This window comes from Carcharodon carcharias, chromosome 14, assembly GCF_017639515.1.
Source record: "Carcharodon carcharias isolate sCarCar2 chromosome 14, sCarCar2.pri, whole genome shotgun sequence".
Lineage (NCBI taxonomy): Eukaryota > Metazoa > Chordata > Chondrichthyes > Lamniformes > Lamnidae > Carcharodon > Carcharodon carcharias.
The window spans coordinates 8,410,147-8,436,209 of NC_054480.1; the positions used below are offsets into that span (position 1 = coordinate 8,410,147).

The 26,063-nt window shown below is 44.0% G+C and overlaps 1 protein-coding gene across 1 annotated transcript in view; it reads right to left on the reverse strand.

The window, feature by feature from the left end:
- The window catches only part of LOC121287011 (R-spondin-2-like), a 144,625-nt gene that overhangs the window by 17,996 nt on the left and 100,566 nt on the right, over window positions 1-26,063 (reverse strand). The window contains exons 2-3 of the mRNA XM_041204430.1: window positions 16,979-17,167; window positions 9,205-9,348 (exon numbers count right to left, since the gene is read on the reverse strand). Coding sequence (XP_041060364.1) covers window positions 9,205-9,348; window positions 16,979-17,167 — 333 coding nt within the window. The remainder of the gene's footprint in view (window positions 1-9,204; window positions 9,349-16,978; window positions 17,168-26,063) is intronic.

Sequence of the window (26,063 nt, forward strand, 5' to 3'; positions counted from 1 at the left end):
GACAATTCATCCAAAAGCCAGCACCTCTGATGTTGCGGTGACCCTTCGGTACTGCACTGGAAAGTCAGCCGACATTTTGGAATGAGAGTCGAGCTCAGTGCCCTTCTGACTCAAGGGGCAAGATTGCTGCCCAGTGAGACAGGGCTGACACAAAACTTTGAATATGATGGTCAGTCTGACCCAAGACTGAAATCGTTTTTACGCAGTGAGTTGTTCAGATGCGCTGTCTGAAAGGGCGGTTCAAGCAGATTCAGTAATAACAATTAAAAGGCAATCAGGTAAACACATGAATGGGAAAAACAATTGGAGGCGATGGGGGAAGAGAAGTGGAGAGGGGCTAACTGAATAGCTCTTTCAAAGATTCAAAGGTGGGCCGAATGGCCTCCTTCTGTGCTGTATTATTCTATAGTTCTATGATTTAGGACCTCCTCAATCCAAGTTGAGCACTTGAGGCCATATAATCTACTGAGAGGATGTGGCACATCAACATTAAGGGAAGGGTGAAAAGTTTAGCTGAGATGATGCTATGGGCTTGATGGGATCATATGTTTATGAGGGACAATCACCCAACCACATTTTTCTTCTAATCATGGGGGCACTCTTATTGGCTAGATTAAACTCACTGATTATCCAACAACAACTTAAATCTATATAGCACTTTTAACATAGCAAAAAAAAAAAGACTTGAGTATTGTTAAACACATGAATAGAACAGACGCATTTAAGGGGAAGCTAGATAAGTACATGAAGGGGAAGGGTAGAGCAGGATATTCTGATAGGGTGAGATAAAGTAGAATGGGAGGAGGCACTGGGGGAGTATCTGTGCTGGAAATTCGACTAAATTCAATGTAAAATGTTCTAATCAGTGTAAACAGCCTTAAATTCATCTGAAATCTAGAATGATCAACCATCCAGAATCCCCCAACACTGTCCAGGAATTGACATCATCACCTTTAGCGCACTTGGGCCCAACTTTCACAAAATGTCCAAAAGCCTTTCACTCTGGCTTTGTGCTCCCTTCCCCCGAGATGAATTTCCAGAACTTGTGTTCATTGGAATTGCTAGCTCAAGGCACAATCATCTCCCATATTACCTAAAAATACAAAATAATTGTCAGCCCCGAGTACAGAATTAAAAATCTGTATCCCTGGCTACTCAGGGAGAATGACTGAAATGTGTCACCTTGATCTGTAAATTCCTCTGGATGGTTCCTTCTATATCACATGGTATATGACATGATTTAAACTCACCAATCCAGGGCTAATTTTAATCCTTGGGTTACAGGGTAGTTTAGGTCTATGAATTAAACTCAAATCCAACACAATCTCATGGGTTTAATATCTGATGGATGGAACAATTGCAAAAGATTTCTAATGGTTTAATGGGTAGTCAGTAGCCAGTTGTACCCAGCTGCCAATAACCCACAGGGTAAAACAATCCCAATTCCAACACAGACTGATATTATATTGATCAGGGGAGTAACAGATGAAGGAAATTAAGTGCTCTTTTGAAGTCAAATTTAAAACATAGCATTGAAGCAGTGTAGAGGGAGCTTTACTCTGTATCTAACCCCGTGCTGTACCTGTCCTGGGAGTGTTTGATGGGGAAAGTGTAGAGGGAAGTTTACTCTGTATCTAACCCCGTGCTGTACCTATCCTGGGAGTGTTTGATGGGGAAAGTGTAGAGGGAGCTTTACTCTGTATCTAACCCCGTGCTGTACCTGTCCTGGGAGTGTTTGATGGGGACAGCATAGAGGAAGCTTTACTCTGTATCTAACCCCGTGCTGTACCTGTCCTGGGAGTGTTTGATGGGGACAGTGTAGAGGAAGCTTTACTCTGTATCTAACCCCGTGCTGTACCTGTCCTGGGAGTGTTTGATGGGGACAGTGTAGAGGGAGCTTTACTCTGTATCTAACCCCGTGCTGTACCTGCCCTGGGAGTGTTTGATGGGGACGGTGTAGAGGGAGATTAACTCTCTATCTAACCCCGTGCTGTACCTGCCCTGGGAGTGTTTGATGGGGACAGTGTAGAGGAAGCTTTACTCTGTATCTAACCCCGTGCTGTACCTGTCCTGGGAGTGTTTGATGGGGACAGTGTAGAGGAAGCTTTACTCTGTATCTAACCCCGTGCTGTACCTGTCCTGGGAGTGTTTGATGGGGACAGTGTAGAGGGAGCTTTACTCTGTATCTAACCCCGTGCTGTACCTGTCCTGGGAGTGTTTGATGGGGACAGTGTAGAGGGAGCTTTACTCTGTATCTAACCCCGTGCTGTACCTGTCCTGGGAGTGTTTGTCATGAAGTTATTAGTGTATATAATATTATTGGAAAATATTTTCTTTTAAAATAGAGTTTTAATCTGTGGGTATGTCTTAATTAGATTAAAGCCAGCTGGTCTGGGTGCTTTGATTTGTATTAGTTTTGAGATGTAAACGGAGAGGTAGAGTGCATTTGCATTTTCTGAATAGAACATTCAAGAAATGGGGTGAAATCCGGCACCTAGCTAGCAGTGACCAAGCAATATGTTTATATAACTAATAAAATTGGTACTGTGAAGGGGGTTTATTTTTTATAAGAGGTGGAGATCAAAGTGATACAATGAGAATTTATATTCAATGAGCCGTGCTGAATATAACCGACAGTAGTTTTTGTGTGTGCAGGGCAGAGGCAATGTAAGATCAAAGTAGCTGTAAGCCTCCAGCTGTCTCCACAGAAACCAAAGTGAAAAGAGCCTCATTTTGAATTTGTAAGGTGAAAATGCTTTGCCTGGTGTGTGGTTAAGTCTATGGGCTGCTGTTGCCTTAATGGGGATTAGTTTATGATAGTTGTAATTTGTAGCCATGTGTATATATTTAACTTGTGTAAATTAATAACATTTTTCATTTAGTTAAATATATAAATCCTCACAAGAACTCTTGGTCTGATTCCTGAATTTAGAGTTGCATCTCAAACATACCACTTAAAAATATAGGTAAGGACAGTTGCTTAAAGTTTCCCTGTGGAATTTTTAAAGAACTCGCCTTTACTACAAGCAAAATCCTGAGTGTTCTTGCCAGGATAAAAAATATTTCTAATTCCTTGATTGGTTTGGAATTGGTGAATCTTATCGTTACGAGTACAAGAGGTACTTTGAATTCAGGAGTTGGTGAGGTATTTTAAAAGTAGTGAGACTGTATGATGGCTTTGGCAATTGCTAAGATTTGTCTGGGAGTAGAAGAGATAACTCTGATTGGGTTGGAGAAGATAACCAAAAGTAACTTAACAAAGTTGGCAGATAAGTTAAAATTGGGGTTACCTGAGGGTGCTAGGAAATCAGATATAATTAAAAATATAGCACAGCATCTACAGTTGGAAGTGAAACCAGACACTGGTGAGTCACAGCTGGAGGTAGTGAGACTTCAGTTGCAAATGAAAAAGCTTGAATTAGAAGCAAAGGACAGAGAAATGGCTTTAAAAAGGGAATTAAGAAAGTATGAAGATAGAGGAGGAGAAAAGGGAAAAAGGGAAAGAGAATTCCAACTGAAAATGTTGGCAGTTAGAAAAGAGATGCCAATAGGTGAGGAAGGATTTATCTCTAGAGTAGGACCCAGTGGGGAGATGTTTAAATTTGTACAAGATCTTCCAAAGTCTGAGGGAAAGATATTGAAGCATTCTTTATTTCATTTGAGAAGCTAGCTAAACAGATAAAATGGACACAAGACAACTGGATGTTATTATTACAGTCTAAATTGTTAGGTAGGGCACTTGAGGTATACGCTACACTATCAGAAGAAATGTGGGTGAATTATGATATAGTGAAAAAGGCTATTTTGAGCGCATATGAGTTGGTACCTGAAGCGAACAGACAAAAATTTAGAAATACAAGAGAACAGCTTGGGCAAACTTATACTGAGTTTGAAAGAGTAAAACAAAGTAACTTTGACCATTGGATACGAGCGTTAAAATGGAAACAACCTATGTAGCTCTTAGGGAAGTAATTCTTCTGGAAGAATTTTTAAAGATTCAATCCCTTCAGTAGTGAGAACTCAGGTGGAGAAACAGAGGGTTAGTTCTGTAAGACAAGCAGCAGAGATAGCTGATGATTTTGAGTTAGTTCATAGAGTGAAACGTTTTGTCCATCACCCTTTCAAATTTGAAAAGGATAAGAAGTGGGAAGGTGAAAGGAAGGTAGGTAGTCAGGGAAGAGAAGGAGTAGCTGAAAGTTCCCAGGAAGTTTTTTCTCAGAATAAAAAGGAAGATGCTGGAGGTAGAAGTGACTTTCAAAAATTGAGATGTTTTCATTGTAATAAAGTGGTGCACACAAAGTCAGTGTGTTGGAGGTTGCAGAAAAAATCTGTTGGAATTATTGGGGTACAGAAAACCTCTGGAAGTAAAAGTACTGTGGGTTCTGAGATTCAGGCACAGGAGAAACCAATGGTTTGTGTACAGGTGAAACAGGGAGAATCAGTGAAAGGTCAAAAAAGGGGAATGTGTTCACAGTGTACTCAAGAGAATTCTGAGGAGCAGGTTGTAGAAATGTTTAGAGATTTTGTGTGTGAAGGGAAAGTCTTTCCATGTGTACAGGGCGGAGTAGGTAAAGATGTTAAAATTTTAAGAGAGACAGGGGCTAGTCAATCCTTAATGTTGTGGGATAATGTTCAAAAGGAGCATTGCAGGAGAAGGTGGGGTTCATGGAGATGCTAAATCTATTTCATTGTGGAAGGTAAATTTAAAGAGCAAATGGAAGACGGGTGAAGTTCTAGTTGGAGTTGTGTAAAAATTGCCCATTGCAGGGGTTCAATTTATTCTGGGTAATGATACAGCCGGATCGCAAAGGTGGGTGATGCCTGTGGTAGTTGAGCAGCCTGTAGAAGTGTTTTCAACAGAGGTGCTACAGAAGGAACATCCTGGATTGTTTCCTGATTGTGTTATAATGAGGTCAAAGGCCCACAGAGAAGAACAAGATGAGCAGGCAGTTCAAAGGCAAGAAGCAGGTGTCGAAATGCAATGAGCTGACACTGTGTTTGATAACATTGTTCAGGAGGAAGGATTGCAGGACAGTTCAGATAAAATGTTTAACTCAAAGAAGTTAGTGGAGTTACAGAAAAATGATTTGCAATTAAAACAGTTATAGCAGAAAGCTTATTCAGTAACAGAAGCAAAATGTACTCCAGTATGTTATTATCTTCAGGAAGGTATTTTAATGAGAAAATGGAGATCGGATCATGTCTCAGCAAATGAAAGCTGGAGGGAGGTGTATCAGATTGTTATCCCATTAGGGTATAGAAATGAGATTGCTCATGTAATTCCAATGGGAGGGCATTTAGGAATTAGGAAAACACAGGAAAAGATACAGAAGTGTTTTTTGTTTGGCCAGGAGGATTGCATAGAGATGTAGTCAAATGCTGTAGAACCTGTTATACATGTCAAATAACAGGAAAAGCACAAGCAGTGATTAAACCGGTGTCTTTAATCCCAATACCAGCATTTGAAGAACTTTTTACCAGGGTCATGGCTGATTGTGTAGGCCCCTCCCTAAAAGTGGAAATCAGTATTTATTGACAATAATGGATTTGTCTACCAGGTTTCCTGAAGTGATTCCTTTAAAAGATTATTACAACTAAGAAGATTGTGGAGGAATTAGCTACATTTTTCACAAGATATGGTTTACCTAGGGAAATACAATCAGGTCAGGGGTCAAATTTCATGTCACAGCTGTTTAAGGAAGTAATGAATAGTTTGGGGATAAAACAGTTTAAGTCCACAGCTTATCATCCGGAGTCACAAGGAGCTTTGGAAAGATGGTGTCAAACTTTAAAAACTATGATAAGAGCATACTGCCAGAATTATGCGCAGGATTGGGATGCAGGAATTCCCTTTTTGTTATTTGCTATTAGAGACACTCCTAATGCATCAACTGATTTCAGCTCTTTTGAACGAGTTTATGGTCATGGTCACTGAAATTGATTTATGAGAAATTGGCGGGTCAAAATTCAGAAACTATTCTCCTGGATTACGTAACAAGTTTCAGGGAAAGAATGAACAGAGCATGTGAGCTGGCTAGGGAACATTTAAAGATCTCACAGCAAGTGATGAAAGTGAAAACAGATAAGGCAGCTAAAATTCGCAGTTTTGTTTCTGGGGAGAAAGTATTAGTTTTGTTACCAGTGTGAGGTGATTCATTAAATGAAAGATTTAATGGGCCCTACAGGATTGAAAAGAAATTGAGTGAAGTAAATTATTTAATAAATACTCCAGATAGAAGAAAGAAGCAGAGGGTGTGTCATGTAACTATGCTTAAAAGGTACTTTGACAGGGAAGAGGAACAAAAAGGTATCAGTAATGGTGATTGATGAGAAAGAAGTGGAAGTTCAGGATTCTGAAACTGATTTTCCTTTAATTAAATTGGATAATGAGGGGGTGCTTGAAAATTTAAATGAAATATTGATTTACCTTCCAAGCAAGTGTCAAAGTGATTTGGAAAAGCTATTGCAGTCACACAAACCTATTTGTGGAAATTAGTTCAGAAAGACGCATTTAGCTTTATATGATGTATGTATAGAAATGTCATCTTCAATAAGGCAACATCCTTATAGATTAAATCTGGCAAAGTTATCACAAGTACAAAGAAATTGATTTCATGCTTCAAAATGATATCACTGAGTCTAGTAACAGTAACTGGAGTTCATCTATTGTACTGGTACTGAAACCAGATGGAAGACAAAGACTGTGTGTGGACTATTGAAAGGTGAATGTGGTGAACAAAGTGAATTCATATCCCATACCATGATTGGAAGATTGCTTTGAGAAAGTGGGACAATTGAAATTTATGACAAAGATTGACTTGCTAAAAAGATATTGGCAGGTACCATTGTTGGAGAGGGCAAAGGAGCTATCAGCTTTTGTAACGCCAGGTGGACTATATCAGTTTTAAGTCGTGCCATTTGGCATGAAAAATGCACCTGCGACATTTCAAAGACTGACAAAGTAATTGTGGGTCTAAGGGATTGTGCTGTTTATATTGATGATCTAATTGTTTTCACTCAGATGTGGGAGGAGCATTTACAGCATCTGGAAGAATTATTTACTCAACTACAAAAAGCTAATTTGGTGATGAACTTGGCTAAAAGTGAATTTTCAAAAGTGCAAGTTAGTATCTAGGCCATACCATTGGACATGGTAAGGTGGCTCTGAGAGATGTGAAAGTCAAGGCTATCATGGATTTCCCAGTGCCTACAACAAAATGAGGAGTTTTGAGATTTCTGGGCATGAGTGGGTTTTACTGGAAATTTGTACCAAATTTTAGCCAAGTGGTTGCTCCGGTGACTGAACTATTAAAAAAAAACAAGAAGGTTCAATGGACACTGGAGTTTCAGAAGTCAGTCAATAGTTTGAGAACAGTATTAACTATGACATCAGTTTTGTCAGTACCCAATTACGCCAAGTAATTCAAGTTGGCCGTTGATGCAAGCGATATAGGCATTGGGGCCGTACTGGTACAAGAAGATGACACTGGAATTGAAAAACCAATAGAGTATTTTTCATGGAAGCTGAATGTACAACAGAGAAGACATTCAACGATCGAAAAAGAGACTTTGAGTTTGGTGTCAGCATTGCAGCATTTTGAAATTTATCAGAAAATTCATCAGAAACAATTATTTATACAGATCATAACCCTTTGAAGTTTTTGGACAAATTTCGAGACGGAAGTGCAAAGCTTTTCAGGTGAAGTCTACTATAACAACCATTTAATCTATGGATTATACATATTGCTGGAAGAGAAAGTCCATTCGCAGATGCATTATCAAGAGTTTGAAGCTTAAAGGAAAATGGGAGATCTGGTAATGTCATAGTGTAATAAGTATAGGAGATAGTGTGAGATGGGTTATTAAAATGAAGCCGTCTTTTTTAGAATTATGATAGTTCTTTTTTTGATAGGGTGGGAGATGTCATAAGCTATTAATGTATATAATATTTTTCTTTTAAAATTGAGGTTTAGTCTGTGGGTGTGTCTTACTTGGATTAAAGCCAGCTAGTCTGGGTGCTATGATATGTACTAGTTTTGATATGTAACCAGCGAGGTGGAGTGCATTTGCATTTTTTTGAATGGAACATTCAAGAAGTGGGGTGAAACCTGGCATCCAGCTAGCAGATACCAAGCTATATGTTTATATTACTAATGAAATTGGTACTATGAAAAGGGTTTTATTGCTAGAAGAGGTGGAGTTAAAAGTGGATGGTGGTACAATGAGAATTTATATTCAATGAGCTGTGTTGGATATAACCGATAGCAGTTTTTGTGTGTGGGGGCAGAGGTAATGTAAGATCAAAGCAGCTGTAAGCCCCCAATTGTTTTCACAGAAACCAAAGTGAAAGGAACCTCATTTTGAATTCATAAGGTGAAAATGCTTTGCCTGGTGTTTTGGTTAAGTCTCTGGGATGCTGTCACCTTAATGGAGATTAGTTTGAGAATTTGTTAAAAGTTATGATCGTCGCAATTTGAAGCCATGTGTATATATTTAACTTGTGTAAATGAATAAAATGTTTCATTTAGTTTAATATAAAACCTTTCAAGAACTGGTGGTCTGATTCCTGAATTTAGAATTGTATCTCAAAGGTACCACTTAAAATTATAGATAATGACAGTTGTTTAAAGTTTCCATCTGAGGTTTTTAAAGAATCAGCTTTACCGTAAGGCTGTCTCATAACACAGGGACAATCCAGAGGGCACTTTACACTGTATATGTTATACTCACCCTGCCTGTGTTTGATGGGGACAGTGCAAAGGGAGCTTTACTCTGTATCTAACCCCGTGCTGTACCTGCCCTGGGAGTGTTTGATGCGGACAGTATAGAGGGAGCTTTACTCTGTATCTAACCCCATGCTGTACCTGCCCTGGGAGTATTTGATGGGGACAGTGTAGAGGGAGCTTTACTCTGTATCTAACCCCATGCTGTACCTGCCCTGGGAGTGTTTGATGCGGACAGTGTAGAGGGAGTTTGACTCTGTATCGAACCCTGTGCTGAACCTGCCCTGGGAGTGTTTGATGGGACATTATAGAGTGGGTTTATTCTATCCGAAGCAAGTGGTGAGGAACATATTTTTCAACTCTTGCAAGTTCACAATTACATTGCAGTTTGGAATTTGACCTTTCGGGCTGTGAAATATTAAGTTTTAATGTCATGATTACACTAAACCAACATTGAAAGGATCACAGATGAATCACATACCCACACATTCCATCAGTCTGGCATGTGGAGCTGACCCTTTGGGACATATATTGTAACATGTCCCCTTCAGCAGGTAGTGTTCAGATTTACACTTGATGCAGAATTCTCGGCTAAAGCAGCTTTCACAATTCGTTGTCTTACATCCTAGGACAAGGAGAAACAAACATTTATTATTTCATTTCAGCTCATGTTCTCATCTCAAAAGGATATTAAAGCAACGGATGGTGCAAAAAAAAATTCACAAGAATGATACCAGAACTGAGAGTTTACAGGCTTGTCAGGAAAGGCTATCAGTTTTCTCTGGACAGAAGAAGATTGATAGAGGTCTCCAAAATGATGAAGAGGTTTGATAGGGTGAATGTAAAGGGGATGTTTCTGCTTATAGGGGGAGTCCAAACTGGGGATCTTAAGTATGCAAAAGTCGCTAAAGAATCCAACAGAGAATTCAGGAGAAACTTCTTTAGCCAGAAAGTGGTTTTCTGTGGACCTCATTACCACATGGAGTAATATCTTTACTCATTCACGGGGTTTGGGCATTGCTGGCTGGGCCAGCATTTGTTGACCATCCCTAATTGACCCTTGAGAAGGTGGTGGTGAGCTGCCTTCTTGAACCGCTGCAGTCCATGTGGTGTAGGTACACCCACAGTGCTGTTAGGGAGGGAGTTCCAGGATTTTGACCCAGCCACAGTGAAGAGGTGGTGGTATATTTCCAAGCCAGGATGGTGTGTGACTTGGATGGGAGATTGCAGTGGAGGTGTTCCTGTGTGTTCGCTGATCTGGTTCTACTGGGTGTTAGATGTCGTGGGTGTGCAAATTGGTGTTGAAGATGTTAAGCTTCTTGAGTGTTGTTGGAGCCACACTCATCCTGGTAAGTTGGGAGTATTCATTCACACTCCTGACTTATGCCATATGGATGGTGGACAGGCTTTGGGGAGTCAGGAGGTGAGTTACTCGACACAGGATTCCAAGTCTCTGACATGCCCTTGTCACCACAGTATTTATATGGCTAGTCTACTTCAGTTTCTGGTCAATAGTAACCCCCAGGATGTTGATTGTGAGAGATTCAGTGATAGTAATGCCATTGAACATCAAGGGGAGATGGTTAGTGTCTCTGTTGTTAGAAATTGCCATTGTCTGGTGCTTTTATGGTGTGAATGTTACTTGCCACTTGTCAGTCCAAGCCTGGATATTGTCCAGGTCTTGCTGCATTTTGACACGGGCTGCTTCAGTATCCGAGGAATCATGACTGGTGCTGAACATTGTGCAATCATCAACCAACATCCCCACTTCTGACCTTATGATGGAAGGAAGGTCATTGATGAAGCAGCTGAAGATGGTTGGGCCGAGGACACTACCCTGAGGAACTCCTGCAGTGATGTCCTGGAGCTGAGATGATTGACCTCCAACAACCACAACTATCTCCCTTTGTGCTAGGTATGACTCCAACCAGTGGAGAATTTTCCCCATGATTCCCATTGACTCCAGTTTTGCTAGGGCTCCTTGATGCCACACTCAGTCAAATGCTGCCTTGATGTCAAGGGCAGTCACTCTCCCCTCACCTCAGAAGTTCAGGTCTTTTGTCCATGTTTGAACCAAGGCTGTAATGAGGTCAGGAGCTGAGTGGCTCTGGCAGAACCCAAACTGGGCATCAGTGAGCAGGCTGTTGCTAAGCAAGTGCTGCTTGATAGCACTGTTGATGACTTCTTCCAGCAATTTACTGATGATTGAGAGTAGACTGATGGGGTGGTAATTGGTCAGGTTGGATTTGTGCTGCTTTTTGTGTACAGGAAATACCTGGGCAATTTTCCACATAGCCGGGTAGATGCCAGTGTTGTAGTTGTACTGGAACAGCTTGGCTAGGGGTGCGGCAAGTTCTGCAGCACAAGTCTTCAGTACTATTGCCAGAATGTTGTCAGGGCCCATAGACTTTGCAGTATCCAGTGCCTTCAGCCGTTTCTTGATATCACGTAGAGTGAATCAAATTGGCTGAAGACTGGTATCTGTGATGCTGGGGACCTCCGGAGGAGGCTGAGATGGATCATCCACTTCTGGCTGCAGTTTGTTGCAAATTCTTCAGCCTTATCTTTTGAACTGATGTGCTGGGCTCCTCCTTCTCAGGGGATGGGGATATTTGTGGAGCCTCCTCCTCCAGTGAGTTCTTTAATTGCCCACCAACATTCACGACTGGATGTGGCAGGACTGCAGAGCTTAGATCTGATCTGTTGGTTGGTGGGATCACTCAGCTCTGTATCAGTTGCTGCTTATTCTATCCAGCATGCAGCTTCACCAGGTTGACACCTCATTTTTAGGTATGCCTGCTGTTGCTCCTGGCATGCCCTCCTGCACCTTTTATTGAACTATAGTTGATCCTCTGGCTTGATGGTAATGGTAGAGTGGGGGATATGCTGGGCCATGAGGTTACACATTGTGGTTGAGTACAATTCTGCTGCTGCTGATGGCCCACAGTGCCTCATGGATGCCCAGTCTTGAGTTGCTAGATCTGTTTGAAATCTATCCCATTTAGCACGGTGGTAGTGCCACACAACATGATGGAAAGTATCCTCAATGTTAAGATGGGACTTTGTCTCCACAACAATTGTGCGGTGATCACTCCTACCGATACTCTCATGGACAGATACATCTGTAGCAGGCAGGTTGGTGAGGATGAGGTCAAGTATGTTTTTCCCTCTTGTTGGTTCCATCACCACCTGCTGCAGACCCAGTCTAGCAGCTCTGTCCTTAAGGACCCGGCCAGCTCTTCCTTTGGTGGTAATACTGAGCCACTCTTGTAATGGACATTGAAGTCCCCACCCAGAGTACATCCTGTGCACTTGCCGCCCTCAGTCACCATAACAATCATATACAAGATGAAAGTTTTGTGCAAACATTTTTATTTTTTAAAATTAATATCGAAAACCTCATCCTGCCCACATGCTGAGCGAGAAATGCTGCTGATTATCATTTGTCTTTGTCAAAATATCACCAGAATTTACATCATAGAAGCCCAGCAAGTTAATTCTGAGTTTCTCCTGCATTCCCTAATGGATTTGTTGGTAACTATCTTATATCGATAGCCCCTTCAAAGAGAAGGGGAATAAGATCTATCATTGAGTTTAACGTTATCCAGGAAGATTGTGATGCCAATGAAATTTTGAAACATGCCTTGGGAATGGTTGAGATGTTACTGGAGGCTCATGGAGTGATGTGTCCTTTTAATCCCAGTATACAGTATTAGAAAATTAGTTTTCAATGTGAAGGCAAATCTCATGGCCAAATATAATAATCAAGATGCAGAGATAAGGTTAAAAGTCCTGAAGTCAGTCAAATGGATTATGAGAAGAATTCTGTTGACATAATTTGTTTGGGAGCCAAGACATTGCAATGGGAATTCTGAAACAAACTCTGAAAATATTGGGTCTTGACAACTATTTTTTTGCGATCTTTAGTTCAATCAGCTGTTTCATATTGAGGTGTTTTCTCTGCACAGATTAAATATTGCTGAGTGAACATCACTCATTCTTGAAATTACACTTTTTATGATGCAGATCATCAGTGTGAAATATGAAATGAATTGAACCTTGAGGTAGATGCACAAAGCAAATTAAAAGCCTATGATTTTTATTCTTTCACAAGATGTGGGCGTCACTGGCTGGGCCAGCATTTATTGCCCATCCCTAATTGCCCTTGAGAAGGTGGTGGTGAGCTGCCTTCTTGAACCGCTGCAGTCCATGTGGTGTAGGTACACCCACAGTGCTGATAGGGAGGGATTGCAGGATTTTGATCCAGCTACAGTGAAGGAACAGCAGTATATTTCCAAGTCAGGATAGTACATGACTTAGAGGGGAACTTGCAGTTGGTGGTGTTAACATGCATTTGCTGCCCTTGTCCTCTGAGATGCTAGAAGTTGCAGGTTTGGAAGATGCTGTCGAAGGAGCTTTGGTGAGTTGCTGCAGTGCATCTTGTGGATGATGCACACTGCTGCTACTGTGCGTCAGTGGTGGAGGAACTGAATGTTTAAGGTGGTGGATGGGGTGTTGATCAAGTGGGCTGCTTTGTCCTGGATGGTATCGAGCTGCACTCATCCTGGCAAGTGGAGAGTATTCCATCACATTCCTGACTTGTGCCTTGTAGATGGTGGACAGGATTTGGGGAGTCAGAAAGTGAGTTACTCATCACAGGATTCCTAGCCTCTGACCTGCTCTTGTAGCCACAGTATTTATATGGCTGGCCCAGTTTTTGGTCAATGGTAACCCCCAGGATGTTGATAGTGGGGGATTCAGCAATGACAATGCCATTGAACATCAAGGCAAGATGGTTGGTTTTTCTCATTGGTAATTGCCTGGCACTTGTGTGGCACGAATATTACTTGCGACTTATCAGCCAAAGCCTGAACGTTGTCCAGGTTTTGCTGCATATGGACATGGTCTGAGGGGTCGCAAATGGCGCTGAACATTGTGCAATCATCAGCGAACATCCCCACTTCTGACCTTATGATGGATGAAAGGTCATTGATGTAGTAGCTGAAGATGGTTGGGTCTCAGACACTATCCTGCGGAATTCCTGCAGTGATGAGCTGAGACTGAGGTGATTGACCTCCAACAACCACAACCATCTTCATCACAACCTTTGTGCTAGGTAGGCCTGCTGAAGTCACAGCTACTAATGGAGAAGCGATGTAAATAGGAGATGCTTGAAGCCAGAATTTGAGGCCAGAATTGGAGGAGCATGGAGTGTTCAGAAGGCTGTGGTGCTGGAGGAGGTTACAGGGACTGGGACTGGGAATGGGGCAAGGCAAGAGAGGGGTTTGAAAATGAGTTTGTGGTTTTTAAAATGGAGGCCTTGGTATGAGTTAGGGCACAAGAAGTAGAATTTTGGATGAGCTTATAACCTTCGATCATACACTTGCTTCCTTCCTACCACCTAATGATCTAATTCAGACTGATCACTGTATTTTATTCTCTCAAATTGTCGAACTCCTCAACTCCCTCACTTTATTTTTCCTCTGATAAATCTAATCTAATCTAGACATTACCCCCTGATTCACCTCATCTTCTCATCTGTTTATTTTCAGCCTTGTGATGTCCTTTGACTTTTGACTTTGCTCTTTCTGTTGGTAGAAAAATTAGAAAAACTTTAAATACTTCCTTAAAAAATATTAGCCTTAATTTCTGGCTGCAATTTAGGTGTGGTCCATTTTTTTATATATGATGCATCCTCTCACCAAACCCTCACAATCTCTCCAACCACAATGTCAAGGTAGTTACCTTCCTGATCATTCTGCCACCACCAGAAAGCACCAGAAGACACCCAGAAAGCTTTAGTTGCACATTGTTAGACAGCGCCTTCCAAACCCAAGGCCACTACCATCTAGAAGGACAAGGGCAGCAGACACATGGGAACACCACCACCTGGTAGTTCCCCTCCAAGTCACTCACCGTCCTGACTTGGAAATATATCACCATTCCTTCACACTCCCTGGGTCAAAATCCTGGAACTCCCTCCCTAACAGCACTGTGGGTGTACCTACACCACATGGACTGCAGCGGTTCAAGAAGGCAGCTCACCCCCACCTTCTCAAGGGCAATTGGGGATGGGCAATAAATACTGTCCCAGCCAACGATGCCCACATCCCGTGAATGATTAAAAAAACAGAGTAGGAGCTCCAGCCATCGGGGGTGATATATTAGCATTGGATAATGGAGTGAGTAACAGAAAACAGAGTTGGGATAAATTGATCATTTTCAGGTTGGCAAACTGTAACCAGTGGAGTGCCACAGGGATCAATGCCAGGACCTCAAACTATTTAAGATCCGTGTTAATGACTTGGATGAAGGGACTAAGTGTTTTGCAGCCAAATTTGTGGATGATGCAAGGACAGGTGGGACAGCAAATTGTGAGGAGGAATGAAAAGCCTGCAAGGTGATCGAGATAGGTTAACTAAGTGGACAGTCTATCACCAGATATCCTTGACCTCTCTGTCTCAATTTCTACCGACTCCCACAGCTACCTCGACTACAGCTCCTCACACCCCGCTTCCTGTAAGGACTCCATCCCATTCTCTCAATTCCTTCTCCTCCGTCGCATCTGTTCTGATGATGCTACCTTCAAAAACAGTTCCTCTGACATGTCCTCCTTCTTCCTTAACTGAGGTTTTCCACCCACGGCCCTCAACCGTGTCCAGCCCATCTCCCGCGCATCCACCCTCACACCTTCCTCTCCACCCCAGAATCATGATAAGGTCCCCCTTGTCCTCACTTATCACCCCACCAGCCTCCGCATTCAAATGAACATCCTCCGCCATTTCTGCCAACTCCAGCATGATGCCACCACCAAACACCCTTCACCCCCCCGGCGGCATTCGGCAGGGATCGTTCTCTCCGTGACACCCTGGTCCATTCCTCCATCACCCCCTACACCTCAACCTCCTCCCACAGCACCTTCCCATGTAATCGCAGAAGGTGCAACACCTGCCCCTTTACTTTCCCCCTCCTCACTGTCCAAGGGCCCAAACACTCCTTTCAAGTGAAGCAGCATTTCACTTGCACTTCCCTCAATTTAATCTACTGCATTCGTTGCTCCCAATGTGGTTTCCTCTACATTGGAGAGACCAAACGCAGACTGGGTGACCGCTTTGCAGAACACCTTCGGTCTGTCCGCAAGAATGACCCAAACCTACCTGTCGCTTGCCATTTTAACACTCCACCCTGCTCTCTTGCCCACATGTCGGTCCTTGGCTTTCTGTATTGTTCCAGTGAAGCTCAACACAAACTGGAGGAACAGAGCCTCATCTTCTGACCAGGCACTTTACAGCCTTCCGGACTGAATATTGAGTTCAACAATTTTAGATCATGAACTCCCTCCTCCATCCCCACCCCCTTTCTGTTTCTTCCCCCTTCCTTTTTGTTTTTTCCAATAATTTATATAGATTTTTCTTTTCCCACCTATTTCCATTATTTTTAAATGTATTTCCACCTATCATTTATCTATACCTTTTATCCCCTTTCAGTCATTTTTCACTCCACCCCCGCTAGAGCTACCTTGCTTGTCCTGCTCTCCACTCTTAATTAGCTCATTCTTTTAGATAATATCACCTCCTTCAACACCTCTTTGTTCTTTTGTCTGTGATACCTTTTGGTTATCTCCTCCTGGCTGCTTGTCCCAACAAACCGCACCCCTCCCCCCCAACACCGCCCCCACACCACCACCCCCCCCCCACCACCCCCACCCAACCCCATCCCCCCTACCCACTTAAACCAGTTTATATTTCACCCCTCTCCTACTTTTACTTAGTTCTGTTGAAGGGTCATGAGGACTCGAAACGTCAACTGTGTTCTTCTCTGCCGATGCTGCCAGACCGGCTGAGTTTTTCCAGGTATTTCTGTTTCTGTTTTTGTTTTGCATCATAGGAATATTATCAAGAAAGACGTTACCAACGGACCACGTAAGGAGACATTAGGGCAGGTAACCAAATGCTGGGGCAAAGAGGTTGGTGTCAAGGAGTGTCTTAAAGGAGGGCAGAGAGGCAGAGATGTATAGGGAGGGATTTCTGGAATTTGGGGCCTAGGCAGCTGGAGGCTCAGCTGCCAAAAGTGGAGCCATTAAAATCTGGGATGGAGGAGAGGCCAGAATTTGGAGGAATGCAGGGAACTTGGAGGGTTGGGGTGCTGCCGGAGATTACAGAGAAAGGGAAGAGGAGATTTTGAACAGGATGAGAACTTTAAACTTGCAGCCGACCAGGAGTTTTATGAAAACTTGACATTTTGCAGTGACTTACTCAGACATCTGTTTGCATCCTGTCCGCGGAGGCTATAGTGTCCCACAGGACATGCGTGCACACATTCTCCTTGCTGTCGGATCCCCTCTCTTCTAATCAAGAGGAAGAGTCTCTGTTGACAGGTCAAACAACCATTGTCAGGCGAGCAATCCTGGCAACTTCTGCAGTTCTGGAGAGAGTCTGTGTTACCTGCAGGGAAAGATCCACAAAGAAAGGGTTAAATCAGGAAGACTCTCAACTTCAATGAGGTTCTCGGAGTCAAAGGCAGCGGGTCCATACATTTACCAATTTCACAGTTCAAAAGACTTTGCTGAAACTCCACTGAGTGGGATACTTGCCTTTATTAGCCAAGGAATAAAATACAAGATCAGGGAGGTTATGCTGGAACTGTATAAAACACTGGTTAGGCCACAACTGGAGTACTGTGTGCACACTATAGGGAGGAGATGATTGCACTGGAGAGGGTGCAGAGGAGATTCACCAGGATGTTGCCTGGGCTGGAGAGTCTGAGCTATGAGGAAAGATTGGATAGGCTGGGGTTGTTTTCCTTGGAGCAGCGAGGGCTGCGAGGGGACCTGATAGAGGTGCTTAAGATGGGGGGGCATAGATAGGGTGGATAGGAGGGTGGATAGGATTAGTAGAGGGGTCAATAACCAGGGGGCATAGATTTAAGGTAAGAGGTAGAAGGTTAAGAGGGGACCTGAGAATTTCTTTCACCCAGAGGGTGGTGGGAGTCTGGAACTCACTGCCTGAAAGGGTGGTTGAGTCAGAAACTCTTGTAACATTTAAGAAGTATTTACTTAGTCACTTGCATTGCCATAGCTCCAGGGAGGAGGCCAAGCACTGGAAAATGGGATTAGTGCAGTCAGATCTTTGTTGACCAGCGCAGACACAATGGGCTGAATGGTCTCCTCCTGAGCAGTAAATGTCTGTGAGTCTATGAGACAGGGGAGGCTCAGAGAGTAAATCTCATTCGTGCTGGAAGAGGAGACCAAACATTCTTTGCACTTTCCCCCAATCAGCACCTTTTACCTCATAAATCTGACCTCAGGGGGAAGGCAGATGCCTGAAATATGTCCCTATTGATCACAGGAAAGTTATTTGCTCCTCAGACATGAGGAAGGATAATAGAATTTTCTAAACCACACAAACTTTCCCATTCCAACACAGAGAATCCCGAATCAACACATATTTCCAACCCCAAACTGATATTCCCAGCACCACGCAGTGAGCAGGACCTTATTGAAGGCCATGGGGGCACCAGGAGTGAAGTTTCAAAGGTTCACATCGAATCTCAACCCCCTGACACATTCTGGCATCCAAGCGACCTCCCTGGTGTTGGAGCAGACCCCCATGAAGTGCCAGGTCTTGGTGGGGGGCATCAGAAATAAAGACTCCCCAGTGATGGCGCCACAGGGGTGAAAGGTCACACCCATAGCTGAAACCAATCTCCCAGAGAGCTTTACCCTCCACCCCGATGACCCTACTGGCTTTGGACCTCTTTATTTTGAGCATTTTATTCACATTTCCGACTGCACCTCTATGTTGAGACACCCTTGCGATCCATTGCCTGCCTCCACTGTGCCTAGCTCTCCCGGTGAGACAGCCAGCCATCCACAGCTATGGTGCCCTGGTAAGACCAGGAAAGAGGACCTGTTTGGGGATTATCAGGAACAAGGAACTAAATTAAAGAACAGGTCCTCAAGGGTTATAATCTCGGGATTACTACCCGAGCCACGTGCAAATTGGCATAGGGACGTGAGAATAAGGGAAGTAAACGCATGGCTAAAGGAGTGGTGTGGGAAAGAGGGGTTCCATTACATGGGGCACTGGCATCAGTATTGGAACAGGAGGGATCTGTACCGTTGGGACAGTCTCCACCTGAACTGATCTGGGACCAATGTTCTAGCGAAAAGGGTAAATAGGGTGGTCAACAGGACTTTAAACTAGAAAGTTGGGGGGAAGGGAAGGATAAAAATCCAAGAAGTATGACTAATGGGAAACAAAGCAGCAGGTTAGTGTGTGGGGGGGTGGATTCAACTTAATGAGAAATTATGAAAAAACTGAAAAGAAAGGAGAGCCCAGGAGAGGCTATTAAAGTCTCCAGAACACAAAATAGGACAGAGTGTTTGGAAAGGGCTAGGAATCTAACCTCAAGCACATCAGATAAAGGGATGACAATGAGAAGGGGGAAGGGAAATACAGGACTGAAGGTGTTGTATCTGAATGCACGCAGTATACGAAATAAGGTAAATGAGCTTGTGGCGCAGATTGAAATTGGCAGGTATGATGTGGCGGGCATCACGGAGACATGGCTGCAAGGGGATCAGGACTGAGAGCTAAATATCCAAGGATATACATCCTAGCGAAAAGATAGGCAGGTTGGCAGAGGGGGTGGGGTTGCTTTGTTAGTAAGAAATGAAATTAAATCGATAACAAGAAATGACGTAGGGTCAGATGATGTAGAATCTGTGTGGGTAGAGTTGAGGAACCACAAAGGTACAAAACCATAATGGGAGTTATGTACAGACCTCCGAACAGTAGTCAGGATGTGGGGCACAAGATACACCAGGAGATAGAAAAGGTGTGTAAGAAAGGCAAGGTTACAGTGATCATGGGGGATTTCAATATGCAGGTAGACTGGGAAAATCAGGTTGGTAGTGGATCCCAAGAAAAGGAATTTGTGGAATGTCTATGAGATGGCTTTTTGGAGCAGCTTGTGGTGGAGCCACTAGGGAACAGGCAATTCTAGATTTAGTGATGTGTAATGAGGCAGATTTGATAAGGGAGCCTAAGGTGAAGGAACCCTTAGGAGGAAGTGACCATAATATCATAGAATTTATCCTGCAATTTGAGAGGAAAAAGCTGGAATCAGATGTAACGGTATTACAGTTGAATAAAGGCAACTACAGAGGCATGAGGGAGGAGCTGGCCAGAAATGACTGGGAGATGAGCCTAGCAGGAAAGACAGAGGAACAGCAATGGCAGGAGTTTCTGGGAGTAATTTGGGAGACACAGCAAAAATTCATCCCTAGGAAGAAGAAGCATACTAAAGGGAGGACGAGGCAACCATGGCTGACAAGGGAAGCCAGGGACAGCATAAAAGCTAAAGAGAAAGCATACAATGCAGCGAAGAGCAGTGGGAATCCAGGGGATTGGGAAGCTTACAAAGACCAACAGAGAACAACTAAAAAAGAAATAAGGAGGGAGAAGATTAACTATGAGGGTAAACCAGCCAGTAATATAAAAGAAAATTGCAAGAGTTTTTTTAAATATATACAGGGTGAGAGAGAGTCAAAAGTGGACATTGGGCCGCTGGAAAATGATGCTGGAGAAGTAAAAGTGGGGAACAAAGAAATGGCGGAGGAACTGAATAGGTACTTTGCGTCAGTCTTCACAGTGGAAGACACGAGTAACATCCCCAAAGTTCAAGAGAGTCGGGGGGTAGAGGTGAGTACGGTGGCCATTACCAAGGAGAAGGTGCTAGGAAAACTGAAAGGTCTGAAGGTGGATAAATCACCTGGACCAGATGCATTACACCCCAGAGTTCTGAAGGAGATAGCTGAAGAGATAGTGAAGGCGTTAGTGGTGATCTTTCAGAAATCACTGGAATCAGGGAGGGTCCCAGAGGACTGGAAAATTGCTAATGTAACCCCCCTGTTTAAGAAGGGAGTGAGGCAAAAGACGGGAAATTACAGGCCGATTAGCCTGACCTCGGTCATTGTTAAGATTTTAGAGTCCATTATTAAGGATGAGATTCCAGAATACTTGGAAGTGCATGGTAAAATAGGGCAAAGTCAGCATGGTTTCATCAAGGGGAGGTCATGCCTGACAAATCTGTTAGAATTCTTTGAGGAGGTAACGAGTAGGTTAGACAAAGGAGAGCCAACGGATGTTATCTACTTGGACTTCCAGAAGGCCTTTGACAAGGTGCCACACAGGAGGCTGCTCAGTAAGATAAGAGCCCATGGTTTTAGAGGCAAGGTACTAGCATGGATAGAAGACTGGCTGTCTGGCAGGAGGCAGAGAGTGGGGATAAGGGGATCCTTCTCAGGATAGCGGCCGGTGACTAGTGGAGTTCCACAGAGGTCAGTGTTGGGACCACAACTTTTCACTTTATACATTAATGATCTAGATGAAGGAACTGAGGGCATCCTGGCTAAGTTTGCAGATGATACAAAGATAGGTGGAGGGACAGGTAGTATTGAGGAGGCGGGGAGGCTGCAGAAGGATTTGGACAGGTTAGGAGAATGGGCAAAGAAGTGGCAGATGGAATACAACGTGGGCAAGTGTGAGGTCATGCACTTTGGTAGGAAGAATAGAGGCATAGACTATTTTCTAAATGGAGAGAGAATTCAGAAATCTGGAGTGCAAAGGGACTTGGGAGTCCTAGTCCAGGATTCTCTTAAGGTTAACTTGCAGGTTGAGTCGGTAGTTAGGAAGGCAAATGCAATGTTGGCATTTATTTCAAGACGACTAGATTATAAAAGCAGGGATGTGCTGCTGAGGCTTTATAAGGCTCTGGTCAGACCACATTTAGAATATTGTGAGCAATTTTGGGCCCCGTATCTCAGGAAGGATATACTGGCCCTGGAGAGGGTCCAGAGGAGGTTCACGAGAATGATCCCAGGAATGAAAGGCTTAACATATGAGGAACGTTTGAGGACTCTGGGTCTATACTCAATGGAGTTTAGAAGGATGAGGGGGGATCTGACTGAAACTTACAGAATACTGAAAGGCCTGGATAGAGTGGACGTGGGGAAGATGGTTCCATTAGTAGGAGAGACTAGGACCCGAGGGCACAGCCTCAGAGTAAAGGGAAGACCTTTTAGAACAGAGATGAGGAGAAACTTCTTTAGCCAGAGAGTGGTGAATCTATGGAATTCATTGCCACAGAAGGCTGTGGAGGCCAGGTCATTGAGTGTATTTAAGAGCGAGATCGATAGGTTCTTGATTGGTAAGGGGATCAAAGGTTACGGGGAGAAGGTGGGAGAATGGGGTTGAGAAACTTATCAGTCATGATTGAATGGCGGAGCAGACTCGATGGGCCGAATGGCCTAACTTCTGCTCCTATGTCTTATGGTTTTATGGTTGGGCCAAAAGCCTCAGGAATGCTCCCACCCTCCTTAATTGAACAGCCAATTAGGAGACAGCCTCCTGCATAATCTCACATGAGGGGCCCTGGCTGACCCGTGTGGGACTGAGGCCTGGAAATGGTCCAGCTCCCTGCATGACTTCAGAGAGTGACAGGAAGTTCCAGTCTGACAGGGTTTCCCCCCCTCCCCACCCCCAGCCCCATGTCTGGCCTGAGTGAGCGCTGCACAGTGTCTGAATAGAAATGGCATTCAGCATTTCCTTTACATCACAGGAACCCCATTCTCATTCTGAAGTGGCCTGAAATGGGTGGGCACTTTGGACACCCAGTGGGAGAGGCCCTGTTACCCCTGCTAATACCACTCAAAGGAGGTTCACATTAACCCCACCTTCTCCAACTCATCCCAGTTCATAAAGGTTTGGGAGCCAAAACGCACCTGGGGTGTTACCCAAATTGGGTGTTATTGCCCTGGAACCATCCTCTGCCATAACCTCACCGTAAATTAATATCGGGCAAGGCAGGGGAGGGTGGCATAGAGAAATCACCCATTGTGGACCAGCGCCCATAGACGTGTCTCGCATAACCATCTCCCATCAGGGGGATGATGTCAGACGGCTTGTGCAATGGGAGGATGATCCATTTTGACAGAATACCACTGTCACTCGTCCATCTCGCTGCCCTTTGCCCACTGTCTGTGCCTCACCCCAACGTTCCTTCCAGCCTACGAGCACATCAGCACTGAACATCTGCACCTCGCCTGGTGCATTTCAGAGCCGGATCACATGTGGGAGAAACGTGGAAGCAAAATCACCTCCAGTCAGTTTAATTAAGACCAGGCTTTCTCTTTTCTAAACCAGATGCAGGAAGTTGCAGTGTCCACAGCAAAATAAATGAATTTAACTTTTCGAAACGAACCATTTAAATTCTGGACTGATCCAATTGGTGATGTTTACTTGTCAGAATGTAATTCCACACTTTCCATGGGAATAACATGTGATCTTATTCCTTGTTAATGTGTATTTGTTTATGAAGCAAAGCGGAACCCCATTCAGCTGCTTCTGTATTCAACATCATGCAGTAAATACTAGAGAAGGAACGTCAAACATCCACTCAACACTTCAAATCAAAGTGAGGTAACACTGCTTGTCCATGATTTTTCTGTTCTTGAGAAAGTGGTAAGAACAGAAGAATGAGATGAGAATGAGGACATGACATTAATTTGGCTAAATAGTGCCATTTTTAAATTATGGAGCTCATTTTATACCAGTGAGTAAAGTATAAAATAAAGAAATATCGAGACATATCGAATATTTAGGATGTGGAATGCGCTGCCTGAGCATGGAGTGAAAGGGAGATGGTGGCGTAGTGATAATATTACTGGACTAGTAATCCACAGGGCCAGGCTAACGATCATGGGTTCAAATCCCACTACAGCTGCTGATGGCATTTCAATTCAATAAAAAATAAACTACAATTTAAAAAATAAAGCTGGCCTCAGTAGTGGTGACCATGGGTAGAAGAAGCCAACCACTGCCAGCGATTGGCACTGTGCTGTGATTTCACACTGGTGGGCCAGACATGAGTGGGAGAGCTGCCTGTGTGTGTGTTGGCGGGGGGGTGTGGAGTGTGAGCTGGCTGAGTGTGAACCTCACACAGGCGTGCGAGTGAGGGCTGCGTAATTGCTCTGAGGTACGGAGCTACCTCAGGGAGATGAAGAGATATAAAAAAAATGGAAATGTAGTAAAAGATGTCTCCACGTGTGACTCTGTCACACCAGCAAGGACATGTTATTAATGAAAAATGGACGTTTTTATTTTATTTTGATTTGATTTTGGAAACCTCATCCCACCCATGGATGAAGGTTTCCAAATAAATGTAAAGGCTGCTTGGCCTTTTTGTGGAAATGTGATGAGATTTACTCTGTTGAATGGGAATGGGACAGGTGGAGTTGGATAGAAGGTCGGTGATAGATGGGGACAGAGGGGGGGGATTGACCAGGGTGACGTGAACTAAAGGACAAAGGGGCGTTAATGGTAGTGGTGAGGGCTAAAGGAGGTGCTGATAGTGGCATCAAGGTAAGAAAGCAGAATGTGATAATAGCAGAAGAAGGGTAGCATTGTGTGAAAGAACAACATGGAACAAGTAACCGATGGCCCTTGTGGGGGGGTGGGGGGGGGGGGGGGGGGGTGGGGTGCCGGTGGTGGTGGGGTGGGGTAGGGGGAGGGGTGGTGGTTGGAGAAAAAGGGATAAAAGCGGGTTAAAAAGGGGGATGAACTATTGAATCATGAATAAAAATAAAGGTAAAAATGGATAAAAAAAATAAGAATGAATGTTGAAAAAAGGGGATTAAAGAAGGAGGGTAAGGATAGAGGAAACAGTTCATGGTCTGAAGTCATTGAATTCAAAGAAAACCCAAAAAAATGCTGAATAACTCATCAGGTCTAGCAGCATCTCTGGAAAGAGGAACCGAGTTAACGTTTATTCAAGCGCACAGCAACAAGGGCACAGTAACAAGGGCAGGGTAACAGGTTTACAATAACAGGGGCACAGTCACAGGGGTACAGTCACAGGGGTACAGTCACAGGGGTACAGTCACAGGGGTACAGTCACAGGGATACAGTCACAGGGATACAGTCACAGGGATACAGTCACAGGGGTACAGTCACAGGCGCATGGTAACAGGTGAGCTCTAACAGATGCATAGCAACAGGGGCACATCAACACGGGGACATCAACAGGTGTACTGTAACAGGGGCACAGTAATATGTGCAGAGTAACTGGCACACATAAACAGGGACACAGTAACAGGGACGCAGTAAAAGATTCACAATAACTGGGACACAGTAACATGCACATAGTAACAGGGGCATAGTTCAGCGGCACAGTAACAGCTACATAGTAACAAGGGTACAGCAACAGGGGCACAGTAAGAAGTGCACTGTAACACGTGGACAGTAACAGGCACCCAGTAAAACATGCACAGTAACAGGGCTCAGTAATGGGGCACAGTAAGAGGACACAGTAACGGGACACAGTAACTGGTGCATAGTAACCGGTGCATAGTAACCGGTGCATACTAATAGATGCCTCGTTACAGGGGCACAATAACAGGGGCACAGCAAATGGGCACAGTAACCAGCATATAGTAACTGGTGCAAGGTAATGGGCACAGAAACAGGTGCATTGCAACAAGTGCATAGTAGCAGGTGCATACTAACTGCTACAAAGCACTAGGGCAAAGTAACAGTGACACAGTAACAGGGGCACAGTAACAGGTGCACGGTAACAGGTGGGTAGTTACATGCGCATAGTAACAGGGGCATAGTTCAGGTGCACAGAAACAGGTGAACAGTAAAAGGCACATAGAAACAGGCACACAGAAACAGTGGCACAGTAACAGGTGCACAGTAACAGGGGCACAGGTAAAGGGGCACAGGTAAAGGGGCACAGTAACAGGTGCATAGTAACAGGGGCACAGTAACAGGTTCATAGTAACAAACGCTTGGTAACAGGGGCACAGTAAGGGGGTATACTAACAGGGGCATGGTAACAAGCACATAGTAACATGTGCATAGAAACAAGAGCATAGTTCAGGCACACTGCAACAGGTGAACAGTAACAGGTGCACTGAAACAGCTGCACAGCAACAGGGCCACAGTGACAGGTGCATAGAACAGGTGTATAGTAACAGGTGCATAGTGAGGTGCATTACTAGTAGATGGCCCATAACAGGGGCACAGTAACAGGTGCATAGTAACAGTGGCATAGCATCAGGTGGACAGTTACTGGTGGACAGTAACGGGACACAGAAAGAGGTGCACAGTAACAGGGGCACTGTAACAGGTGCATATTAACAGGTGCATAGTATCAGGTGCATAGTATCAGGTGCACAGTAACAGGGGCACAGTAAAAAGTGGATGGGTACCAGGCGCTCAGTAACAGGGACACATTAAGAGGCGCTCAGTATCAGGTGCACAGTAACAGGTACAC